Genomic DNA, 26625 nt, shown 5'->3' with positions numbered 1-26625 from the left:
GAGCTAATGCGCGGTCATATGTTGCCTTCACGTGCACCTGGTAAAGTTTAACTAAAGTTGACCAACTTAAATCAATTAAAGAAAAATCTATTTTAGCAATCAGTGCTCGACTTGGACCAGTTTGTTACAATCTAGCTATATCAGTCGGTAGAATGTGGTTATTTCATTTACCATACAAGTTAAGGTTTATTCTATTGATCAGTTTATATTGAACCCTAAGCTTATCCAAAGAGGCTTTGTCCTTCCCCAAAAGAAAAATAACCAAGACCTCATTAAAAATTCTATTTTTTTAAGTAGATTTTCATTTACTCGGGTATAAATTTAATTTTATTTCCCGAAAGGCCAGAAAAATAGGTAAAATGCACAGATTTCAGTTAGGTACATTAACACAGACTCATTACCAAAAAACAATTTTGACCATGGAAAAAAACGCTGTTGGCCAAAATGTTTTTCTTGAGAAACTGAAATAAAACACGGACATGATGATACACACAGATACCACAACCTATTAGAGGTAGAACTGCTATTTCAGGATTGCAGGCCTTACGAGCGGGACTTAAATGCAACCTCTAGTAGTGATGGCCGGAGTTGCACCGTGACTCCGCGCTGTGGTCAGTGTGGGTAATGTTTGGCGCCCACGGGGCAGCGGAGGGAAGAAATAATGAGAATCGACACACTGAATGAAAATAAAGCCGAAACCAGCAACTTACTGTGTTTGTAATTCTGCCTTACAAGGACAGAAAGCTGTGTGAAATCCTCCAAAGTGAAACACTTTTGTTTCTGTGACTTAAGAAGCTGCTTTAAAGTTAAGACTTGAGTTTGGTTTTAAAGGACGAATTAGGATTAGGCAGAGATTAAGTTTGGTAATAGGAAATGACTTAATAAGTAATTAAAGACTTGGGAATTATGTGTGTTTCCACCACCAGTGCACATTTCTTTTTTTACTCAGTGAAGTATACTTTATTTTTTCCAACATCTAATTTGATGAGACGCCACTTATTAAAAGTTTCGTGTGTACCCAGCCCTTTACTACTTTTGTCTACTGCCTCACCTGGGATTAAAACAAGCCCCTTTACAAAAACCAGTCCAAACCCATGTGGGGAGCTTTCAGGAACAGCTTCCTCAGAACATGCATGGATCACATGGATCGCCTTCCTCTGGCTGAACACAGTGAGTTATAGTGCCAAGAAAGGATGCAGTGCGAGGTTTAGTACAAGAAAAGAGAACTGCTGAATTTGAAGTATGCAGAAAGTGTGTGTGTGGTTTATATGGTCAGTGTTTCAACAGGATCGCTCCATCATATAGTGCCAGCATGCAGCTGGGAGGCTATTTTAACTCTTAACACAGCTGGAGTACTCACAGGCCACCAACCACAGCCACAGCAGCTGTCGCAATGGATTAAACAACCTCACCTTTGGATATATGAGCACTTGTTTATCATCATTTGCACAAAACATAACAGAGGAAATGTGCAATCACACTGTCATAACAAAAGAAAGTAACCTATAATTATAGTGAGGGGGGCAAATGAAGAAACATCTCACTGACGTTCTGGTACAGATATATGTAGCTGCAGAGCAACAGTGGATCCAGTTTCTACAACAAGCAAAGGGGTGAAGGGGAAAATGGCTTTGGCCTTCAACCTTTCTAGAGAAAGCAAGAACAGGTTAGAAAATCCACCAAATAAAGGGATATCCTGGCAAACAAAACAAGCAACAGTCATTGGCTGGCATTTATTCTATATTAAAAACAGCAGGAGTAAAAACAATAATGAGATGCAGAAGATGTAGAAGCTGACCATGAGTCAATTTTTCAGATGATTACACTTCCCAAAGTCTAAAATTAACTTCCATTCTTAATAGACAAGAAAGCCTGTATTTGATATGCCCCACAAGTAACCACACACAGTACCATCAAGAAGTATTTGATCCCTTCCTGATTTCTTATTCATTTACATATTTCTCACACTTTCACGTTTCAGATCATCAAACACATTTTAATATTTTATAACAATAACAAAGTCAAGCAGGCTAAAAGATCTTAAAAAGCAACACATCATGGCCCGAGTTAAAAAAAACCTAAAAGTCCTTGACATCTATCAGTCCGGAAGGGCTACAAAGCCATTTCTAAAACGTTGTTTCTCCAGTGAATCATGGTGAGAGCCCTTATGGACAAACGGAGAAAACTTGGAACAGTGCTGAATCTTCCTGGAAGTTACAGCCTACTAGAATTATGCATTGACGACTCATCCACGAGGGCACAAAAGAACAAGGAGGCCTCACTTGCCTCAGTTAAGATCATGATTCATGAATAATGCTACATGTTACTGATCTCCAAGACTTTTGGAAAAATATTCTGTGAACTGGCGATATATACACTCTAAAGTTTTTTGGAAGGTTTCAATCATGTTACAATTGTTATAAAACTAACAAAGCATTTTATAACAGGAACTTTATACCAGCAGTTAAATATGATGGTGGTAGTGTGATGGGCTGCTACAAACTTCAATCTGTAATATAATTAATGTCTTGAGATACGCAAGCTAAAAAGCTCCTAGTTTCAAGAGGATTTAAAATTAAGTATCCACCAGTCAACATAACCAAGGACCATATGTGTTTCAGTAGTGACCTCTTGTGGTGCACTGCTGTGGTACCTCTTTAAGATGATTTTAAATCTTATTTGGCATAACCTTTATTAAAAGAGCAAATATACTACTTCTTGGTAAGCTCAGTTATGGCATTTATAGAATTTCCTATGTGTATTGCACTTATTTAATATCAGTGTTTCCCCAAACAGAAACATCTTCCATTTGCAATTTCAATGAAAATATAGTATATGGTTTTAGGATGCACAGTAAGCACAATAAACGCCATAGGAGATGGGCCTACCCCTTTGCAGACATTACCTGCAGTCTTTCACTTGGTATAAGATGCTACAATTGATCTTTTTAATCTGCAAATTAATACTTGGAAAAAACACAGCTATAAAGCCTCTGTATCTTCATCATTTTGTGTATGGTTATCATGAGATGACATTACTTTACCCTCAGATTTTAAACTTTGACTTTCCCGAAAAAGGCCATGCATCTTCCAGAAATATGGCAGTCAAGCTGGAAAGGCCATGGCAGATGCTCAAATACTTCTTTGATGGTATTATCAGCGTGAAATTGTGTTGTGTAGTTATCCCAGGCTAATTTTGTGCTAAAGAGCTGTCTGGCCCAGGTCATATGTAACTCCCCACTGTCAGGCCTTTGTGTCACCCCAGGGTCCCCCTTCTGTTGCTGGTACTTGGCCATCTGGAGACTCCATCCTCTGGCTACAGGATAGGCCAAGGAGATGGAGGAGGAGGAGGGAGCAGCAGTGGGGGAGCATTAAGACAATGTAATTTTGTAATATAAAGCTGTGCTAGTTAAAGTATATGACACAAAACCTTTACAAAATGATGGACAGCAAAACTGGGAAAACTTAAATACTGTAGTCAGACTAATACTAATATCAATCATCATAATGCTGAAAGAATGGTTTACACTACAGTGAATGTAATGCATGCTGCACTCATGTTGTATACATCAATGCATTGCACCCAACAACACACATAATCATTTTTTCTTGAATTATATAAATTTATGCCACACCGTTTGAGATGAAGAGGACTACTCTTTGATAACATCGGGTGGCGCTGTTGTAACAGTGCAGCCTCTCCAGGCATACAAGAGGACAGATGGTGGCTCAGGGGTCAGCCAGTCAGTGCTAAATAAAGGAACCCAGCAAGTACATCACGGAATCTGCAGTAAACCACAGTTATCTGCACATTTTTTAAACAGACTGACATTATACGGAAAATTAGCACCAGGAAACGAGTCTGAGTTTATAATGTAGTTCTAACAGGTGAGGTAACCATTAACAGTCCAAATATAACCTCTATTTTGTAACTATAAAACATTATTTGTTCTTTAGATTGTGTGGTCAGTTTATACTCTATACAATCTATTATTATTATTATTAATCACTGTCTATCAAACATCCAGCTGAATTTAAATGCCCAGGGCTATTTGGTTGATTGTGGTAGACATAACTGCCAACACAAGCATCACTTTCTTATTGGAGTCTATGAAGTTTGCACTCTTAAATATAAATTCCGTGTACTCTTAAGTTAAAAAAATATGTCTCAAACAAAATGCAATACATTCCTCTTAATCTGCTTCGGCTTTTCAAAGTGTAATTGCTTCTTACGGGCACTAGAAAGCAGCATTACTTTGCTCTGTAAACATGAGTGTTCAAGTTACAAAACTATCACTGTAACACTGTTATTGCACACTTCGACTTTTGTTGTTTAATTTGAAATTTCCTTGTTCCGAAAATTGAATGTATGAATATGAATATACTTCTCTTACCATGCTAAATTAAAACAATTACCCTTTTGAAAACTTTAACATAAAGGGGTCGAGTTAAGCTGTAGCTATGACTGTTTTTCGGAAACAATTTATTTCAAACATTTCGCGGACACATACACGGTAGAAAAACTAAAAGATAGACATTTGAATTAATTTCCAGATTCTAAGATCTTATGTGTGGCGTCTTCCCGTGAAATTCCTGCATTCTGTTGACTTAAAGCAAGAATTTAGCCACGGCTCGTTTTTTTCGCCCGCCGAGTGTAAACAAGGAAGCAGGAAGGAGTGAATGCTCTCGCTCCACCTCGACACTCTTCGGCGTTAAACTGACTCGCCTGTCGACATTTTCGGCACAGCATCATCAGCGCTGACGTGGAAACTACGTGAGCGAAGGCACGGGCCGTTCACCCATACTGTCATTAGTGACGACTCAGGCTACGTAAAACTTCGGTAAGTCGCTGCAAAGCTGTCACATTTTTGGTCAGCGCCAGTCGGGCAGAGTCGAAGGAAAATGTGCAAATACATCTTCGGTGCGAAACGCTCCATTAAAGCCTAATTTTGTAACCACAGCTGATAAATTGCCGACCATCATGGAGTTAAACAAAATGTTCTCAACTGTCAGCAGTTCCTCTCTGAAGTTTACTGAGCTAAGTCAAGTCAGGCGGAATAGATGTCGGAAGTGGAGTGGACGCGACCTCTTCAAAATAAAAATCCTAAGCCCAACTACGTAAAATATTCTAAAATATCCAATGTGAAGACTTTGTTTTTTTTTATTCCAAATTCGTCATGTGTAACACAATTTATTTTAAAATTGTATTAAAATATGTTGCTCAAAATAAAAGTCCAACATTTGTCAAATTTTCACCCCGTAAGGTCTGCCCTTAAAACGGAAGTCCATTTTGTCCCCTATTTTTTCTTAGTTCAACCGACAAAGCTCTGTTGTAACTGCGTGTAATTTGTTTTACTTGAAACGTTAAAAAGTGGCTGTCTTGTTAACAAATATGGGTGCTGCTTTAAGAAAAATTCACACATCTCGAAATATATTAAAACGGGTTCAGGACATTTCTAGGGCAAACGGCTGTGGATTGCTAATTAAATTTTATTGAAATGTTTCAGATTTTCACTAGTAAGAAACTTCAGAGTTTGCCATCAGTAGAAGAGAATAAACAGTTTGAGGCTAGACCCTGTAAAAATAGAATTAGAATCCCTCCATTTGTTTAGTTTTGACACTGCAGCCAGCCTCTAATTTGAAGCAAACCTCTTTTAATTTTCTAAAACCCAGTTGGACACAAATCTTTACAGCCTTTCATTGTCATTGTTGCCCTCTAACAAAATTGTACTCGAGTTTGTAACAGTCTGTCGTCCAAATTGTGAAAAAAAAGCCTAAATTCAGTCAGCCAGCTTCACCCGGTGGCTGCCACACTAAATGAGCTTGCTAGTTATATAATGCAAATTTGTTACAAGCTGAAAAACACTTACTCTCAGCACAGATCTTCGGACAAATAATTTGGAGTGTTTTCACTTCATTTATTTCTGTTGGCTCTCTCTTCTCAAATTGTATTTCAGACTCACTGATTGAGGAGCATTCAGTTCACCATCTCATTATTCTGCACTTCATTACAGTGCAGTTAATGTTGTTATTTCTGCCTCTATGCACCCGGCTGTCTGGATATTTTTTGCGTGTCAGTTAAGCTTGAACGGAATCGTACTGAACAAAGTAATTAAGTGCAGATAGAACACTTATAACACAATATAAAAATATAACACAGGTCTTGTAAGCACAAGACAATTCTTGCCGATATTCCAAGGTTAAATGTCTATCTGTAGCCAATGTTTAATGAATACTGAGGGGGAAATTGGACTGCAAAAACACATTTATTTGTCTTTTACCTGTGTAATGATGTTAGAGAAGAAAACATTAGGATTGCCTTTGTCTGCTTCAGTTGTATCATTATTAATTTGCCCATCCATCTGTCTGTCTAGGTGAGCGACTATGGATAGCTCCGTATCGTCTCAGCTGGACAGAAGTTTAAATGACTCATTGACAGATGGAGAGGAAAACCAGAGTGAAACCAGCCCTTCTCCTGCAGCTGCTGCTCAGGTGCACACATGCGCGGTTAGGAAGTGTTTGGTGGTTTTAACCGGAAGAGAACAAACAAACTTTAAGATGTGTTCAGAGACAAGAGGTGTTCAGACACTCAAGTCTAACTGTTGCAGGCAAACATTCATCATTTCATGTGTGCCTGCAGGCGTCACTAGCAGAAGAGTCTTCCGGTGTGACTGTTGTTCAGCTGCCTGGTCAGACAGTTCAAATCCAGGGGGTCATCCAGGCCCCGCAGGCCTCTGTTATACAATCACCACACGTTCAGACTGTCCAGGTGAGGGCCCATGCTTGCCTCAGAACTCATTTGAACTCTTTTAATGGATGACTCAGTGTTTCACATCAGAGAATAGCTTTGTCAATACACGCAAAATTTAATTTCAGTTCCAAATTTTAACTGGAGACTAATGAAACATCTGTATGCAGTAAGCAAAGTAGTTAGAGGCTCCTATGGGTCATGCCAGAGTCAGAACCCAAGTCAATCAGGAGACTGAAGTCAACTCTTAGCCAAGTTGCCAGTCTCTCAGGGTGGGTCTCAGGTCTTACATAATTCAAGATATGATCAGGTCAGACGTTTCAGAGCAAGTTTCAAGTCCATTAGGATAAGTCCAGATTATGCCTCAAGTCACTGAAAACAAGTCCCGACAAATCTTAAGTCAAGTCGAGCCTCCAGTAACACCTCGAGTCATTTGAACATGTTTCAAGATGAGTATCTCTGTCAAAGCACTCCTGATGCAAATGCTCTAGTAAGATGAACATTTAAGCCACAAAGCCTGACAATAACACCTAGAAAAGCAGTAAATACTGTCCTCACTCTGCTCTGTACACTAATTTAGATCGAGATCAATATCTTGGTCAATGAACTTGTAACTGCTGTGTACAAGGCACACTGCAGGGCTTATGGTTTAATGTAGTGCATCTGTTAATAGGATTCAAGCGAGCGGCAGGAACTGAGGTTTAAGCTCATCAGTCTAACCTTCACTCTCAGGAGATGTTGTGTCTCGTTTAGATGACTGCTGTAGAGCTGCAGATGCATCAGATAACAGTGATCTGTCATGTGAAAATGCTGGCAAGAAGTTATTAATATTATTGTATTGAGGACCAGTGTCTAGAAGTATAGGGCCTGAGAAAGGAAACAGTGGTTAAAATGGAGAAGCAGACTTTTCTCTACTGTGCAGCTTTGTTTGCAAAGCAGAGGTTACTTTGTCGTCTCATGGAAAGTATTTTTTCAAGGAAATTAGCATGAAAATAGATTATATCTTTGAAATGCACAGTCAGCTGGCATAGATCTACACCACAACGTGGTTTTGTTGACTGGTTTCAAACTACTCTGTACTTCTTATCTGTGAAACTATCAGTAGCAAGTTTGACTTGTTGCCGATTGACTGCTGGTATTAGCTGTACGTTTCCAGTAATAACTGTTATTTAAATAAATCCTGCATCAGTAAGTCTTAACGTAAGACTCTGATTGAGTGCCATTAAACATCTGGAGGATGCAAAACATCCTGTTTAAAGTCAGCACTAACACTGTGTGCGTAACAGCACAGCACAGTTATTTCTTGCTTTAAATTTGCTTCCAGAGCATAAAGCTAACAAGCTTAGTTCCAGCCTCCACTCTATTACAAATTAATGGACACACCTCTGTTTAACCCGGCACCTTTGTCTGGTACAGATATTATCCTAATGTACATTCATTACACAGCAGCGTGAGTCATAAAAGCCCTTTGGCTTATGACACATTACCAGGTTGACTTTGTTATTATTCCCACAGTATGTTTCAGTTGGGAAAACAAACAAATGCTTGAGGGGAGAAAGGTGGTAACTTTTTTTTTGCAAATAATTGTGCAGAATATACAGTGCTGTGCAAATGTCTTGACCCTTTATATGTTGTTTCTAAAAAGCCAGACTTTCTTGTAATTTGAAAGTGGCTTGAACCACAGTTCTCCAGTGTTTCTGAAAGTTTTTTCATTTGGACTTTGACTGCTTTTCACTCATTCATAGTTCAAACCTTGTACCTGACCAATTTCAGGATTTATGATTTTTTTAAATTTGTTTTTGCTTAACACTGATCTATGAATCACTCGAACATAAAACAGGCACCCATCTCAAGGGATAAAGCAGTGCTGTGTCAACACATTACAGACAACTTAGCAGTGAACCAATGTAAATCATATCTTCAGGCACTTTGTTGCAAACAACCTACTGCAAAGGCACATCATTTTATTCCAATTTCTTTAGTTGAATCTGTGAAAAATGTCAACAACAAGAATTTGATGGACATCGAGATATATATCTCACCAAGGTGATTCCTAAAGAGTTGAGTCCTTGATATCAGCCACAAAGTTGGCATATCTTGGGATTGTGTGGACAGATGGAGGACAAAAAAAGAAGTGGCAGGCCTAAAAAATCTATTCATGTCCTTAGGAAATAGGGAAAAAATTCTGTAAATACTCAATGCATCAGGCCTTCCAGTTGACCCATCTACTGTCAGTTTAAGCCTCATCAGAAATGTCTCAGTGGAAGAATTGGGCCAATCTTAAGGAAGGGAAGTAGAAAGAAATAGCTCAGTTATGCAAGATTGCACAGGAGCTTGGTTGAAAATCAACATGGTGAGTCTTACAGAGTGATGAATCCAAATTTGACATTTTTGGTTAAAATCATAATCAATATGTGCGGAGGAGGTCAAGAGAGAGGGGCAACAGTGAGTGTGTGTCATGGGTTAGGACTCCATGTCAGTCAGTGGTGTTGGGGATCTTGTGAAAATTGTTGGAATTAAGAATGCAGACTAGTACCTCTCTATACACTGCCAATGGAGTAAAACATAGCTGGATGGAAAAAGACACAATGAATCAATATCAGTCATGGATTAGCCTCCCCAGAGCTAAGACCTCAATATTACAGAGGTGGTGTTGGATCATCATGACCAAGAACAGAACAAAAGGCAACAAATACCTAAAAAAAAGAGCTTTGAATGTCCTTTAAGAAGCCTGGAGACTTAAAAAAAGTTACAAAAAAGCTTTCGCTAAGAGTTTAAGCTTGTTAGAAATGTAAAAACTCAGTTTTTGCCTTTTATACTGTATTTCCATATATATTTGCACACTTCAATACATAATTTTCCCTGGAAAACTATAAAGAAATCAAGAGTGGCGCACTACAGTTATTGTCTCTTGTGACATGCAATGCGTTGAAAAGAGTAGGGCTTGAAAAAATGCAGCTCAAATTCCTTCTTTGACGTCATCTTTGTCTCTCACTAACACCTCCCAGTGTTCTACAAAAGACAGTGTGTGGAAAGATACACCCACTCAGTGACAACATTTAGCACAAATGATGTTGCCAAAATAATTTAAAAAAGAAAACAATGTGGATTACTCATCACTATTAATTACTGCCTGCTTTTTACTCAGATTGCTACTGTAGCAGAACTGGAGGATGACGAGTCAGTAACAGACACACAGAAAAGGCGGGAGCTTCTCTCCAGGCGTCCTTCATATTGGTGAGAGGATATGAAGAGTAAGATAAATTGTGATATATGTCATAAAAAGTCTGCTAGTGTTAAAAGGTCTTTATGAAAATACTTTATTTTGTTTGGCAGGAAAATTTTGAATGAGCTTTCCTCCAACTCACTGGCAGTTCCTAAAATTGAAGAGGAAAAGACGGAGGATGAAGTGCCAGTTTCCAACTCCCCCACAGTGCCAACCTCCATCTACCAGACCAGCTCCGGACAATACAGTCAGTACACACGAGAATGGTCCACTCACTAGAGAGTCATCTTCAGCATTTTCTGCTCTGGAACATACATTTACAGAACTGTGCAAAAGAGTTTTAGCCACACTTCACTATTTATACCGTGCTTCCAAGGAGCCTGTAATTTTTAAAGTGGTCTTGAGTAATAGTTGTCCAGGCATTTTCTTTAGATATTGGCAGCTTTTTCACTTCTTTTCGATCCAGTTCTTGTTCCTGACCATTTCTGTTTCTTTCTTTCTTCATGAATCCAATTAACACTGACCTATGAGCTATGGGGAACGCTTCATGAAGTCTGTTAAAAGAAATTAAAAGAAAGCTTGCCTAACAGAGTTCAGGCTGTGCTGAAGAACAAAGGCGGTCATACCAAATATTGATTTTCAAATTTGTTAAATTTGTAAAAACTCTGTTTTTGCCTTGTGTACCAAATTCCCATTCATGTTTTAAATGTTTCCCAGAAAATATAAAGAAGTGAGAGTGGCTCAAGATTGTTGCATATAATCAGTTCATTGGGTACATGCAATTACAGGAAATATTTCATTGCTTGAAGAGGAATGAAAGGCAAAGGTATTCCTTTCCTTCCCGTGCACACATTTGGAAGCTTTAAGTGTTCACAGTGGGTTAACTTAATAATTATCTAAGTCGTTTAGAGAAAATGTTCTCCAATAGCTTATAGTGTCACAGTACGGCTGTGTGCAGGCAAGAGTAGGACCCAAACGCAAACTCACAGAGTCAAAAGTTAAACTCAAAAAACACAGCTTTATTGCTGGCGTGGAGTGGGACACGAAAAACAATACAAAATAAACTAAACTGGGAAAAACTAAAGCACAAGGAGCCACAGGGAAAAATCACACAGCTATGATGGAGGACGCAACACTGACAAAGAGAAACATGGGGCTTAAATACACTGAGGGATAACGAGGGGGAATGAGCCATAGGAGGAGAGCACAGCTGAGAGTAATTAAGCAGGACGAGGCAAGGGAAGCAAAACTAGAAACATTAACATAGAACAGACTGTGAAAGTAAAACAGGAAACACACTGACGGAACTCAAGACGTGGACTTAACAGACTGGGGGAGACAGAACATAGGGATCTGAAACATGGAACAGAAAGGCACAGTAGATCAACATGAACATAACAACGCCACAGGGGAAGAGTAAAACTGAACACGATGAACACAGAAACACCAGACCTCTTCACAATAAAACAGGAAACATAATGAGACGTAGACATGACAACCCAAACTTCACAATGTAAGACACAGACATGAAACACATGAAAAGCAGGGGAGATTTACCATAGTTGGAAACACGAGGGGGAAATAATAAGAACTAGAAACACTTAAGCATGATAACAAATGAACTTAGGAACCTGAAGGGCTTACATAAACTAAAACATCAAAATGAACTAAAACTCAAAACACTGGGTCATAAGACCCAGGATCGTGACATATAGAGCTTTATGGCTCCTGTTAGGACCATAAAGCTCTGTGAGCTATTGGAGCACAGAAAATCAAATTTCAAGCATTAGATGTTACTATTTCTTCATTCTAACTTCATGAAATCCCCTACACAGTTGCAATCACCCAAGGGAGAGCCATCCAGTTGTCCAGCCCTGGGGTTCCAGGTCTACAGGGGGTCCAGAACCTGCCAGTAACAAGTAGTCCCACCCCACAGCCTGGAGCCACTGTCTTACAGTGTGCAGCTCAGCCTGGAGATTCTCCACAGCAGCTCTTTATCCAGGGAGGACAGGTACTCATCCAAGGTAGGGTGCAACTTTGAATTTATATCAGAAACATCCTTTACGAAACAGCAGCATACATGTTGGGGTGTAAATATTGAATGTTTTGGCTTTTTCTAACGGCACCTCAGATTTTTATTTATTTATTTTCTCCACAGATATAAGCCATAAATGATAGCTGAGATCAAAATCTGTGTAAAAAAATAATAATATGGTAATCCCCATCTGACATCGTGGGATTAAGGACTCAATAAATTATGGGATGTTTCTCAGTGAAAACATGCAAGACCCTTTGTGACAGTAATTCGTCCTACAGACAGTAAATTGTATCTCAAAAAACATTTGAGATTCATAACTCTGCAATATTAAAGTTTCATTAGGATTTCCATTACGTTCCACAAATGTGTCCACACCACTTGGATTCATTGTGCAATATATTCATCTTTTACTTTCAGTGATTTCTTAAGCAAGTTTGTAAAAAATTGCCTCAAGTTCATTTCTTACTTTGAACACAGCTGCAGTTCCATCTTCAAAGCACCAAAAAGATGATTATTTGTTCTGAGTAAGTGCTTGAATTCATCAAGATGTGGTGAAGGCTTACTCATCTGCTCTACTCCAAGCCACTCTCTTTCTTCTTTAGTTAAGATATCTCTCTGTCCAGCTGCTGTTGACCATGTTGTGTTGTCAGGTCTAATCTCTTGCTTCATATCGAAAGTAACACATAGCTCAGCAAAGAGCTTATCGCTGTCATCTGGCAGAACTTGGAGCCTCTGGTACCTGTTAAAGGACACGAATAGGTCAGTTTTGGTTTTTTGGACAAAGGGTTAATGACTGCCTGAAGTCTAAAACTATGGACATTACAGGTGATGATTTTCTTCCCTTGAGTTTCTGCTTGTTTGTGGATCTTTCTGCATTGAGTTTTGTATTTAACTGAACAGGATGCTCTGTTGGGTTGAGATCAGGTGACTGACTCGTCCATTGAACAATGTCCCATTTCTTTGATTGATAAACTCTTGGGTTGGTCTTGCAGTATGGTTTGGATTAGTATCCTTTTGCACCACGAAGTGCTGGCTAATCCGTTTTGCAGTGTTTGAGTGAATCTAAGAAGAGAGTATAGCTTTGCATACTGAAGAATCCCCCCCTGCTACTTCTGTAATCATCAGTAAATACCCTGAACCACCTTGAGTGGGCTCCTGTTTTCATTGGGTTTAAAAAAAAATTCTGTCTTTCTTTCATGTCCTTTTTGAAATTCAGCTACAACGGTCTTTCTGATGTTGCACTTCAGCCTCAACACCATGCAAACTAAACCCTTTAACCTGAAGATCAAAGTAATGAATAGGAAAAAGAACAGAATTAAGTTGTTTTCTGTGAAGGAGCTGGTTGTGCTCAACGCTTGTTAACCTGAAGTTAACTGGATAAAACTGCTGACTTTTCATTTTAAGCTAGTTAGGACGAGGGAAGTTTTCAATATCTGATCATTTTTTGCTGATATTAAGATGAACACACAAAAGGCGAACTAACCCATTCATTTACTCTCATTGACTTGTTCATAATAGTAAATCTGTGGTTTGAGAACTGATGCTTTAAGAAAATAATTGCATTCAGAACATCCGAAACATGTTAATTAGAAGGTGAAGTTCTAGTTTGATTTACAGTCAATGATAAGATCAAAGTAGCACTCGCCCATGCGCTTGACTTATCAGCAGAGGTTCCAAAAGTACAGAAAGTCTGTACTTAAGTAGAAGTGCAGATACTATTGTTAAAAAATACTCCAGTAAAAGATGAAGTAGTGATTCCACTTGTTTACTCAAGTAAAAGTGAAAAGGTACAGGCTCTGAAATTGACTCAAAGTAAGAAAGTAAAAAGTATCTCTTTAAAGGACATTTCTACCAGCTACTTTTATGCAAAGCTAACTGAAACTTGCCATATTGATGTAATAAGAAAATAATATTAGTGGTTTATTTTAGTCTAAAATTTCATTCTTATAAATATTCTTATCTTGAATCAGATTAGCAGAAAGTGAGCAGAAAAAATTAAGGAAATAAAAGAAAATGCCTCTGCTTTCTGTTGCCTGCACTGTAGAGGGTGACTTTGACTCTAAACAGAAGAACAGTAGATGTGGGGTTTAAACTGTTTATCCCGCAATAACATATTTCCATGCAACCTTTAAATAACACAGATAGTTCTACCTCATATAATGTTACATGTGACCAACCTTTATCTGATGTAAAAGCATGAGGACTTACATGTAAGCTTTAAATTTGCAGTTCAAATTGCAGGTTCAAATGGGTTTGATGTTTGAAGGCCTGGAGTGACGTGAAATAGTAACTCCCCTCTGATGCATTAAAGCAAGAGTAATGAGCCGGTTTTGAAAATGTAAGAAGTAGAAAGAGTAAAAGTAAAAAGTTGTCGGGAAAAAAACTACAATTAAAGTACAGATACCTGAAACAGTATTTGTAATTCGTTACTTCATACTCTGCTTTTCAGGGACTGTTCGTTGTATACTTTCACAGAGTCACATGCACTGACATCGTGTTTCATACCCTATGATCATAACCGATAGTTTTGCAGTGTAATAGCTGATGAATGTCTCATATTAGTGGTCAGGTTTCAGTTCATGTAGGTGCCTTTTCAGTAACTCAGTAACTCTGCCTGACACTGTGTTATTTACCTTATCAGTCCATAAGTCCATATCCAGCTGGCACAAACAGAACCACCTATGTGCTTGGGCTAATTCGTTCCTTCCAGCTGAAGAGCTCTGTATTAACAACAAAGCTAATAGAGCTGCTCAGCAGCAGGGCTGTGGATGTACTAATAGTTAATCAGGATTGTTTTAACCATGGTGAAAAGTCATAGAAACATTTTTTACGCATGTTGCTATTACTAAGAGGTTCAGAGTTTCCCTTTTTGAATTGATTTCAGAATCAATGGTTAACCAACAATAATCAATGTTGCTTGCTGTCTTTATTTTCGTTCCTCTGGTATTCTTTTCTCGATATTACCAGGAGTTAGAGTGCAGGTTTTTGTCTAAAGTGAAAGCCCTGCAAATGTTAGGCTGAGCTGTGATAAATGTAAACCTGTGACAGTGCCAAGAATTGTCAAATAAAAAAAGTAAAATAAAAATAATGCATGATCCTCCTAATTAGTAACACCATAAATTTCACTCACGTCCTTTCCATCCTGGCTGCTGATTTTCCCACCAAAGACCCGTCAGGCAACTAAGTGGTTAATATTGTTTTGACAGGTTTGGTTAAATAACTGTTTTGTAGAATTCAGCAGGATAAGTAATGGACGTTTGCTTAAACTTGAAAAAAATGTAAAACCTTCATTATCCATGTTTACTATTTTCTTACTTCCTTAACACTTTCCAAAACACACACACACACACACACACACACACACACACACACACACACATAACTTGAATCAGGGAGCTCAACAGTTTGCATGGCAGCCGCTTGGGACACAATATCCTCTTGTTTGTTGAACGTCGCTCTAGTTGCGTCACTGGAGCTAAAAATACACCCCCTCAGCTACCGCCCTCCCCCCATTAGCTCCCCCGCCTTCCCTGCCTCCCTCCCTCCGTTCCTGCCTGGCTCACATTGTGTTTCTGTACTTCAGTTACTCATCTGCAGGAGGGGAGGGTGGGAGGAACTCTAATCCAGGTTGTTTTACTGACTTCAGCGGGCAGTAGTGATGTCATTGTGATGTCAATGCCTGTAATTGTAATCAGGCTGTAAAGTTGGCAAGTGAGCACTCTGATACAGAGAGCTGAGAGGAAAGGAGAAGCGGGAGCAAAGGAGATACAAGTAAAGCAGAAAAGGATAGTGGTAGAGGAGAGTTTTTGTAGTGAGGTGTCTCTCTGCCGTGGTGCTGGATTATTGGAAACCAGAGATGGCTGTAACTGGGGATGAGACTGAGTCAGGTAGAGCTTCTTCACATGTTTAATAATGTGTTCTCTGCAACACTCTGACTCTTTTCTCTGTGCTTTTTCGAGAGATATTTGTGCATGTTTTGATTTGATGTATAGCTCTAATTATACCTGAATGTAAGTCCTCTTAAAAATATGCTTTTGGTATTTGGAGCTTCTAATTGCAAGAGGATCTCTTTTATTTAGTAAACTGTGAGAGCAGAAGCTTTTGCATTCAGGGGCATATTTATGAAATTGAAATTACTTTTACTCGACTTTCAATTTCATGCCTTGTGAAAGTAAAGACGAGTCTTTACACAGATCATACTGGTGTCCTTGCAGTTGCAAAACAGGAAAAACACTCATGACAGTTCAGGGTTGAATTCAGATCTAGCAAGTAAACAAGCATTTAGTTAGTATGCTCAGCGTTGCTCCATTCAGACTCTTTCTCGCTGTTGCGAGTATGTTCTCACACACACACACACACACACACACACACACACACACACACACACACACACACAGTCTTTTAATCGCTACAGTGGTTGTTGGGCAGACAGGCAGGGAGGGGGTAATAAGTAAGGGAGAGGTGGGGAGGGGGTGGTAAGATAGTTGGGGGTTTGACGTCACTCCAGTTTCCTGGAACAGAAGCCAGGCAGGGAAGAGAGAATGCAAACGGGCAAGTGAGACGCACGCACTGACGTCAGCACAGCCCGAGTCACTCTGTTATCACAATGAGAGAAAAAGAGACAGACGCTCTGTGTGTCTGTGCGTGTATGTGTGTTTGCACCTGCTGTGTCTCTTTCTGAATGAGTGTATGTGTGTGTGTCTGTGTGTGTGTGTGTGTGTGTGTGTGTGTGAACAGCAGGTCAGGGCAGAGCAATGAAACTTCTCAGGAACAAAGTGAAAACGAGAGGGTGAAATGTTACGAGGCAGCAGGCAGAGCAGCACACAGTTGAGTCATGAAAGTGATGACTCAAATCAAGCAGCTCATAAACCACATCCACAGAATCGCTTTGTTTTTTTCAGCCTTCTCCAGAATTAGCATCACTTTCTTTTAAGAATTCGAGAGGCTACCAGTTATCAGTAGCATACAGTGGTTTACAAAAACGTCACCTCCCAAATGCAAGTGCTGTTATCTCGTTAGAGCGATACCAGATCTTGTGAGGAAACAAACGAAACTTATGGGTTTATTCTACTGAGAATAAACGCAGTCATATTGTTTGCAGTTTATCATATGTTTCAGTAAATGTTAGTATAATATAAAGGCAATAATGACTCTCTATTCAAAAATCAAACGGTGAGCAGCTTATTTAGATTGGACAGTCTGATAACAAGTTTTTTATTCTGCACCGCTTCAGGCTATAAAGTTACATTGCATTACATTAGCAATAGCAGGACTGAAGGTGTTTTAGAGTATTTGGACACAGCAGGCCTCTGACCTTTAGTTCCTATGGTTAAAAGCACTTAACTCTGGTCCTAGAGCATAAATTCACAATTTATGAGGGCAAATTAAGTAAAAACAAAAGCAGATCTTACTAATGTCTGCATAAAAAGAACAGAAATAGACTTTATGGTACTTGCTGTGTTGCTTAGTATCCCTCAGAAGTGGGAACTGCTTGACTTTGTATTTCAGCAGCAAAGTTTTGAAGTTTGTTTGTTTGAGCCAACATCTTTTTATTAGAGCTCCTAATTCCTGCTTTTAATGTAATAAAATAATAAGTACAGCATAATGTTAGGACACACCTCAAGAATTTTTCTTAAAAAAAATGCAACATTTTGTATTCTGTGTTAGTCTGATGGTATAAGGACAAATGAAGCAGGTAAAGATTCTTGTACAGATTTAGAGTTTTTATGAGGAAAATATAAAGACAACAAAGATCTACAAAAAGTAAAAGGTTGCAGAATCTTGATCTCCTATTCTTTTGTCTGTATTCATCTACAGCCGCTACTGGAGACATCCCCGCCTACCAGCTTCGTTCACCAAACTCGGGCCTGGCTCAGAGCATTGTAATGGCTGCGTCTCCAGGCAGCATGCAGAACCCCTCATCACAGCACGCCGAGGAGATCACCCGCAAGAGGGAGGTCCGGCTGATGAAAAACAGGTAGGAGCTGAAGTAGAAGTAAAAGATTGTATTTGAGGTGTAAGATCATTCCATGTCAGTAATGGAAATATGATTGCAAGCAAGCAAGGGAATAAATGTTGGGGACCCCCTAATTCATGCATATTGGAAACTTTGACTGAAGTGTTATTGTGCATGTCTGGAGGTTGCTGTTCACACTTTGTGTCAAAGCGACTATTCACAAAAGGTCAAAGCTAAAGATTTCTGCTTTTGTAGGTGATCGGCAGATTTTTTTAAAAATTTGAAAACGAAACACTGCAGCGAATCTCTACGTAAACAGATTCGCGAACTCACGAAACTCAAACTCAAAAGCCTCAGACATTGTTTTCTTTATGGATTGTGCAGACTTGTCTTGACTCTTATATTATATTATATTTTCATTCATTTAGGAAAAAAAAAAAAAAATTTTCATCTGGAGACTCATCCAAATTTTTCCTCCATTTCCTCCTCAGGGAAGCAGCTCGTGAGTGCCGCAGGAAAAAGAAAGAGTATGTCAAATGTCTGGAAAACCGTGTGGCTGTGTTGGAAAACCAAAACAAGACCTTGATTGAAGAGCTAAAAGCACTAAAGGACATTTACTGCCACAAAGCTGAGTAGCAGTGGCTGTTTGTGGTCATGGGCTGAAGACAGTTTACAAACTTCTACAGCAAAATAAGACACAACAAAACAAAAAACCAAAAAAGAAAAAAAAAAGAAAGAAGAAAAGACTCTGGAACAAAAACTACTTTCATCGTCTTTTATTCTCTGCTCACTCAGGCCTGATTTACGCCAAATTTCAGAAGTGTCGTAGGGAAGTCAAATAGCTTGAGCTTGCCAGTTTCGCTCTTGTTCTTATCTTGTGCTCTTTGCATGTGAAGACTCAAGTGTCGTACACATTGTGTTTGCTGTTGCTGTTGCGCACGAGCGAGGCTAACCAATGAGAGCCAGCTGATGAAGAGGAACAGGAAGAGGAAATACAGGTGTTTCCTGAAAATGTTCCGCTCATTTATGGCAATTACGAAAAATCCTTCGAGGGGTCAGCCAGGTCCCGCAACCAGCATGTTTCTCTGAGGTCAGACGAGCTGCTACGCAGATCCATCAGCACTGCGACAAGGCAACTCAAAGTGTGTTTACCTGATTATATGTTATTTATGCTTCTGTTTTTGGTCATTGCATTCCTTCATGCGGTTAAAAAAAAAAGAAAGAAGATTTATCAAGCATTTTGTCTGTAAAGTGGATTTTTGTCATTGTTAGTTTGTTACAAAAGATTTTTTTTTTTTAAGAAAACACTGGTAAAGTCAATGAAATCAACATAAAAATCCATTTGCGTTGAAATCTATTTCATACCAATATAGAGAGAGGCATTATCTGAATCACAGTATAGTTTCAAAGAATCAAATAATGTTCAAAAGAATCTTTATTTTTGCATTACTGAAGTGACGTTACAGTACTTGAAGTGAAACGAAAGAGCACAGTTGGACTTTGGAGAAAGCACAGAAAGTAACCAAGGACACGTGTAGATATTAGAGTTTATATTCTATTGCAGTTACCTGAATTTATCCCCCTTAGGGATAAATAAAGTCTTCTGATTCTGATTTCACATAAAAACGTATATATTCTACAAAGATAGTTGTTGTATGTTTTAAAAATTGAAATATCAAATTTGTAAACAATCATTTTACATTGAATATGGCCCCAAGAATAACTGTTTTGGTCTGCTGTTAAATAACTTTTTGAAATGATGAATATCCATTTTGGAATAAAACTGTATTTATGGCTTATTGTAATATTAAAATGCTCTGTTTAAAGGGTAATGCCAATTCTTTTGTCTTTTTTTTGTAAAAATATTCTTTCTCAAATAATGTATCATTTTGTGTTCATGTTTCTGGTAATATATGTGAAAGCTTTCTCTGTTTCTGTTGTAGCTCGCATTGTTTCTCTGATTATACTTCATTAAAATATTTGATTTTCTATGAAGAATGTAGACAAATGCACAAAAGAGCATTCCTCTGAGTAGCAGACCCTGACATCTGTTACAATGCGGCTGCCAAAGCTCTTTAAGTAACAGTAAGGGATCTACCCACTGACTAACTCAGTCATAACAGTATCAGTCTTGATAGTTGCCACCCAAACAGTCTGCTACTGTTTGTGATCTCAGACGTGCGCCCATTCTTTTAATTTCTATGAAAGGAAAACATCCAGGCCTTCTATATCTCTATTTCTTTAATATCAGATGAGCTGAATATTTTCTGCACTTCGTTTTTGCTGTTTTAAATGGCTCAGTCTTCTACCAGGTGTTCTGTTGTTGATGTACTTCCTCATTTGATTTGTAAAAAAAATATTTTTGTTTATCTAATAAAATATACAAATGTGACATGGATTGTGTGATAATATTTAGCTCACATACTGCTGATGAAACTCCCTCAACACTGAAGCCATCTTATGTTAGTGCAGTTAAAGCTGTGCAAGATAAATCTGCACTTTACAGGTCCATAAATTGTTGGACAAAGCCACAATTTTTGTGGTTTTGCCACTGTACACCAAAACAACTTAAATGTAATTGAAGTGCAGACAATCAGAGGCTCAAAATTCATTGGACAGTTGACTGACACATGGCTTCATGACCAGGTGAAGCCTGTTCCCTCATGTTTTATGACAAGTGAAGCAGACAATCTGAAGTTTATTCACACTGTTGAATTTGTAACTTATAGCTGGTCACTGTAACTTTAAATATAAGGGCCACAGAGATGTTAATGCAAGTGAGGGAGGCCGTCATTAAGCTGGAAAATAGAGTAAAAACGAATAAATAAACATCTGAGAGAAAGCAGGAACTTTAGGAGTAGCCAAAACGCCTGAAGTCAAATAAGGTGCACGATGACAGAATCATTTCCACGATTAAGAAAAACAACATCACAACATTAACCAAGTGAAGAACTTTCTCGAGGAGGTAGGCGTATTATTGTCAGTGTGTACTATCAAGAGGCGCCTTCTTAAATGGAAACACAAGGTGCAAACCTTTGGTTATGCTCAGAAGAAACTAAGATGAACTTGTAGCATAAAGATAGAGAAAAGTATGGAGAAGGAGAGAAACAGCTCATATTAAGAACCGAATCACATCGTCTCTCAGACGTGATGGAGCCACTACTGTGGCACGAACATGTATGGCTGCCAGTGGAAATGGACCACCATACTTTATTGATGGTGTTTATTGATGAGGTGACTGCTTATAGAAGTAAAAAGATGAATTATGAAGTATACTGGGTTACACTCTCCACGTAGATGCAGCCAAATGCTGCAAAACAGTCCTAATATTTTAAAATGATTGATTATGGTGTTTAGAGGTGAAGCTACAAAACTGTGTCTTTGCACAACAACATATGGGCTTAACTATATAAATTAAATTAAATAAGGGAACTATATTATATTATTGCATGATTATTAATTGTATAATCATATATAAGCAGCATATTACTTTACTAGCTTAGGAGAGGAGAAAATGGGTGGTAGCTTGAATCATTTTAAGAATTGTTGGGTAATTTTAACCAATAGGGATTCTTCCTATTTCCAAAAAATGTCAGAGACAATAACACCAGTGTTTTCTGTATTAGGACATTTTCAAGCAATCTGATGGGTTTTAAAAAAAGTTGGTCTTCAGTTCATCAGACTGAAGAGCAAGACCTAAAAGCACCAAATGTGACTTATTGCAGCCAACAACAGAGAATATTTGTATATACTGATCTCCAATAGTTGCATAGCTAAAACCTCAAATAGTAATTAGACTAAAGCCATAGTATTAGCCGAAGTAGAAATCTTATGGTTGTTTATGACTACTTCAGAAATTAGGAGCCAACACAGAGCTATAATATATGCAATATTGTACACACTGTAGCTCAGGGGTGCCGAACTCTGGGCCTCGAGGGCCGGTGTCCTGCAGGTTTTAGATATCACCTTGGGTCAACACACCTGAATGAAATGATTAGTTCATTACCAGGCCTCTGGAGAACTTCAAGACATGTTGAGGAGGTCATTTAGCCATTTAAATCAGCTGTGTTGGATCAAGGACACGTCTAACCTGCAGGATACCGGCCCTCGAGGCCTGGAGTTTGACACCTGTGCTGTAGCTGTTATATTGTACTTTCTCTATTCATTTCTTCACTTGCTTTCACTCGCTGCTTTTGTATGTCAAAATTGTGAAAGCCCTCATAGAACAAAGATCAGTTTCACAATATGAATGCGGCATACACATACTTCAGCCTCAAGGCTAAAGTATTCAATGCAGTTAGGTAACTGCATACATGTACCTCTGCAGCGCAGGCATGCTGTGTTAGCAAATAGTACAGCACTTGTGCCTTGAATGCTAACATCTGCACTGTGTTTAGTTTAGCAAATAAAAGGATAAAACTTAAAAGCCTTGATGGCAAATATTTGCCATATTCATTCGTGCTAGTCAGGCATACTTTTCTCATAAGAAGACTGATATTTCCTTCTGCAGTAATTTACAGTTGAAGGTATGGCTCTCTTCTGGGACCTCCCTACACTTTCATGTGGAGCATGAAAACATCAGCAACACTGGCTGCGGACTTTACACTGATTAAATCGAAAACTCAGTGAAAAGAGGAAGCGGGGGTGGAGGAGGGCTGCACAATGGCTTGCAGATGTAGCAACAACTGTAAGAAGGCTAACACGAGTGAAGTATGAGATTTGGGAGCAGGATGCACAAAACTGGATCGGCTGAGGCATTAGCTAGGCTGAGCTGATACACTGGGACCGTGGGCGAAGCTTGACCTCCCTGAACTAAGCTCAGTTTAAGGTTACAGTGATAAAGATCAGCTTGGCTCATTAGTCTCAGTGTTGTAGTCTATTTTCAGTGATGTTGCAGGGCAGATTTTATGTTAGTCGTTTCATCTTTTTGTTGGTTAAAGTGATTTCTTTGTATCTAAAATGTACCAAATCAAGCAACCAGTGCCTTCTCCATCCTGATGCTGCACTTAAGTTCAGCATCTAAGTTATAAAGCATGTTGCTACTGTATCACCAAGACATTCCTAAAGGTTTGTAGTACTTTTCCTTGCAAAAGAGTAGCAGTTTTGTCTTTGTGTATATCCTATTGTAACTCTAATGGCAGGGACAGTGTGTTTGTACCTGTTTAAAATTTCCTCCAGCGCCTAAAGGTCACAGATTATGTAATGTGCAGGCTGAAGAGTAACAAACCTCAGCTTTTATTTTGCTTCCCCAAGCAAACCAAAGGTTAGTTCCTCTTTGGAAAGTAATAAACCTTGTTTGCGTCAAAGCACATTAGATGGAATGTAAAGAAAAAAAAAATCTTCTAAGAGGGCAGAAAACAAATGTTTTAAATAATACCTTTCTTCTAAAGACACGTATTTATAGTGTGCTGTTTAAGATAAAAACAAACTACCGAGAAATAATGAAGCTGAAAAGCTGCTTCATGAGCCAACTAAAATTTTTAGAACGAAATTACTCTTAACAGTGGAAGCAAATGAGGACAGTTTCCATAGCAACCTCATAGCAATATAACAGTGACCTCAAAGGGGTTGATGGTGATAAAAGCACAGATAATTCTGTGTGATTTTTAATTTAAATTGGATTGATCTCTTCACCTTATACCATATGTTGCAGTCTCATACACTCACCAAAATGAATTATGCATGCACACGTATTCTGTGCTCTGCACTGTGGATTCAACTACCGAAATACAGCTTCACTCTCTGTTACACACACCTACTGCCAAAAACGTCTCTCTCTCTCTCTCTCTCTCTCTCTCTCTCTCTCTCTCTCTCTCACACACACACTCACACACAGCGGATTGGAGAAAAATGCCTCAGAGGGAAACCTTGAACGCTGCTGTGCATGAAAAGACTTTGCAACTCCCCAACGATGCAGCACCAAAAATATTCTTAAAGCTAACACACATATTAACATCCTAATTAAAAAGCAAATATATAAATTCCAAGTCAAACTTGTGGAACAATTTACCCAAACTCTAAAGCCAAGCTGTTTATGACCCCTACTTTTATGCTGTTTACAGAAGAACAAACCAAAATGGAAATTTTTAAGCGTGGGAGTCTATTTAATGTTTCATTATCACTCTTTTCAAACATCTTCATGGCCTTTGGTCAAGTGTGGTTTGAGTGGAAATTTCCACCTAGAGACTGGCTGCCTACCAGTAAACTGGGGCCCACTACCTTGACAACATGAACAGCGCCTCCACTGAAGAAGTCAAGGCGGACCTCTGCTGTTCAGTACACGATACTGCAACTACCCTCTCATAATTATACTACTACTACTAATTTTTTTTTTTTTACTCTGAAAAATGTCGATGGCCCTCATGTGTTAAAAAAATTACCAGAACTTATAAAACACATTCGATTCAGTTTTTATAACAAAATGATTTTACTGACAGCAATCAGATAATCTATGTGATACTCTTTTACAGTTTCATACAGAGTAATTGTCCAAGTAACACCTGAAAAAAAAATTCTTGTCTACAGATTTTCTAATAGTGTTCCCTTCCTTATCCCAGTTTTAATGTTAGCACCAAAAACATTATACCTTGTATACGTTAAAGAAATAATGTTTCTGATCATCGATTTGGTGCTAAATCTCTTAGTTTGGCCTGGTGTACATGGATCTAAGTAATACACAGATTCAACTCTATCTCCCTTTTTTAATGTGTTGTAAATAATTACCTCATTTTTCATGTGTAACTGAGTCAGAGCAGGAGCTATTTGTAATGTTCACTGCGTCTGGAGAACACAGAGATTTCAAAATCAAAGTATTCCTGGAGAAAGATGCGAAATTCTGTGATATGCAACCAACTGATAGCTAGGAATAGTGCTTGTTATCTCAAGTGTTGCTATTTAAAGTATATAAATTGTGTGAATGTGTGTGTGAATGGGTGGATGACTGAATGTAGTGTAAAGCGCTTTGGGGTCCTATGGACTAGAAAAGCGCTATACAAATGCAGGCCATTTACCATTTAAATTATCTCTCACTTTTTATCTCTGTCAAACTTTTTTTTAAAATTAAACCTTTATGTTCAGATGACGTGTTATTTCTTATATCTTGATTGGCTGTAGGTGCTTATTTTGTCAGCACTATGATGCTACATTTTCACCTGCAGAAATGTATAACACGGAAAAATCACTGACAAGATGTAACCCAGTAAAGAATTGTTGTGTTATTTGAGAATGACGAGTACTTTCTCCATTTGGTTCTCCAAGGACTAACTGTCAAGGAAAGTTTTTAGAAATGTACAGTCAAAGAAATCTCAACAGTCACATGACCCCCTATGAGCAAGCACTCTGTGACATTGGGAAGGAAAACTCCCCTTTAACAGGAAGAAACCACCAGCAGAACCAGGCTCGGGGAGGAGCAGCCATCTGCCGTGACCGACGTAATTGCTTCATAATGTAACATATTTGGACTTTGAGTCTGGGAGCCAAACTCTACTGTATTCTGCTGCTGTAATAAAGTATTTCAAGCGTGATTTCTCTGACTAAATAATAACTGTTAGAGTTTGTATTGTTGATTGTTATTTATGCTTAGAAATATTTAACCATAGATGCTTAGAGGTGTATAATCAATTGTGTAGTGATAAGTTGTGTGATCTTTAACAGGCTACAGAGGCTTGGTGTGCATTCCACAATAGAATGCACACCTACATCCTGGGAGCACGGGAAGAGGTCGCATCTTGTTTTAATTGTTTTATGGTAGGATTAACGTAGCTACGTCTGTTCTAGTCTAAGTGCTTTTCTGTTTAGATGAACTGCTGGACTTCCTCACCGGGGGGGGGTCTAGTCTACCCTCTTCCTGACCAAGGATGTTTGACCCTTTGATCAGCAACACACACACACACACACACACACACACACACACACACACACACACACACACACACACACAGGCAAGGTACTCTTTGTTTGTATGTAGACGTCGTATGTTAATGAACCTATGCATATTCATGTAACCTCAATAAAAGGACAGTGTTACGGGAGGACGGACGAGAGCGACTGGGGTCAAGCGAAGGGACGGCGCTCTGTCCGGTCTCTCCCGTGCACGAGTAACATGAAGAACTTTGCCTATTTGTGTCTTGCTTAGCAGTGTAATTATATTGTCTTCAACGTTCCAGCGGATGGGTTCAAGCTACAAACCTATCAATAACCTACTTAAGTTGATAATTTGGTCCTGATCTGCACTCTGGTGGAAACACTGGTTAATTTTGTACACACTCAAAAGTTGTCCTAGATTCTTGTATACATGCATCATAAACATGCATAAATGTGGTTCACATCACACATGCACAATGATTGACAGCGTGGGTTACTATTTCAAATCATCTGTTTTTAATAATAAAAGATTTAACCTGTGAATAAAATCATTTCAGTCATGAGCAGTGTTGGTCAAGTTACTTGAAAAAAGTAATCAGTAACTAATTACTGATTACTTCCCCCCAAAAGTAATCCCGTTACTTTACTGATTACTTATTTTCAAAAGTAATTAATTACTTAGTTACTTTTTAAAAACACGATTTACAACCTGAATAGGTGATAAAGCGATAGCTCTTTCAGCCCAATTCTACTTTTTCTACATAATCCATCAATATGTAAACAAAACAAAATGTA

The 26625-nt window shown here is 38.6% G+C and overlaps 1 protein-coding gene across 3 annotated transcripts; it reads left to right on the top strand.

Moving 5' to 3' along the window:
- Window positions 1-4520: 4520 nt before the first annotated feature.
- Window positions 4521-20359, top strand: crema (cAMP responsive element modulator a). Of its 3 annotated transcripts, XM_082512655.1 has the most exons (8): window positions 4521-4840; window positions 6374-6491; window positions 6640-6768; window positions 9896-9984; window positions 10084-10220; window positions 11809-11997; window positions 17829-17988; window positions 18459-20359. In XM_082512655.1, exons 2-8 carry the CDS (start codon window positions 6384-6386, stop codon window positions 18601-18603), a joined length of 957 nt encoding a protein of 318 aa, XP_082368781.1. In that variant the 5' UTR covers window positions 4521-4840; window positions 6374-6383; the 3' UTR covers window positions 18604-20359. The 3 variants fall into 3 exon arrangements, with proteins under 3 accessions (XP_082368781.1, XP_082368782.1, XP_082368783.1); XM_082512656.1 differs by lacking the exon at window positions 6640-6768 and having other exon boundaries at window positions 4546-4840; XM_082512657.1 differs by lacking the exons at window positions 4521-4840; window positions 6374-6491; window positions 6640-6768; ... (1 more) ...; window positions 10084-10220; window positions 11809-11997 and adding an exon at window positions 15611-15898.
- The last annotated feature ends 6266 nt before the right edge of the window (window positions 20360-26625 follow it).

This window comes from Aulonocara stuartgranti, assembly GCF_965226115.1.
Source record: "Aulonocara stuartgranti genome assembly, chromosome: 18".
Lineage (NCBI taxonomy): Eukaryota > Metazoa > Chordata > Actinopteri > Cichliformes > Cichlidae > Aulonocara > Aulonocara stuartgranti.
The sequence above is the reverse complement of the archived record's forward strand: the minus strand, read 5'-3'. Positions and strand labels throughout refer to the sequence as shown.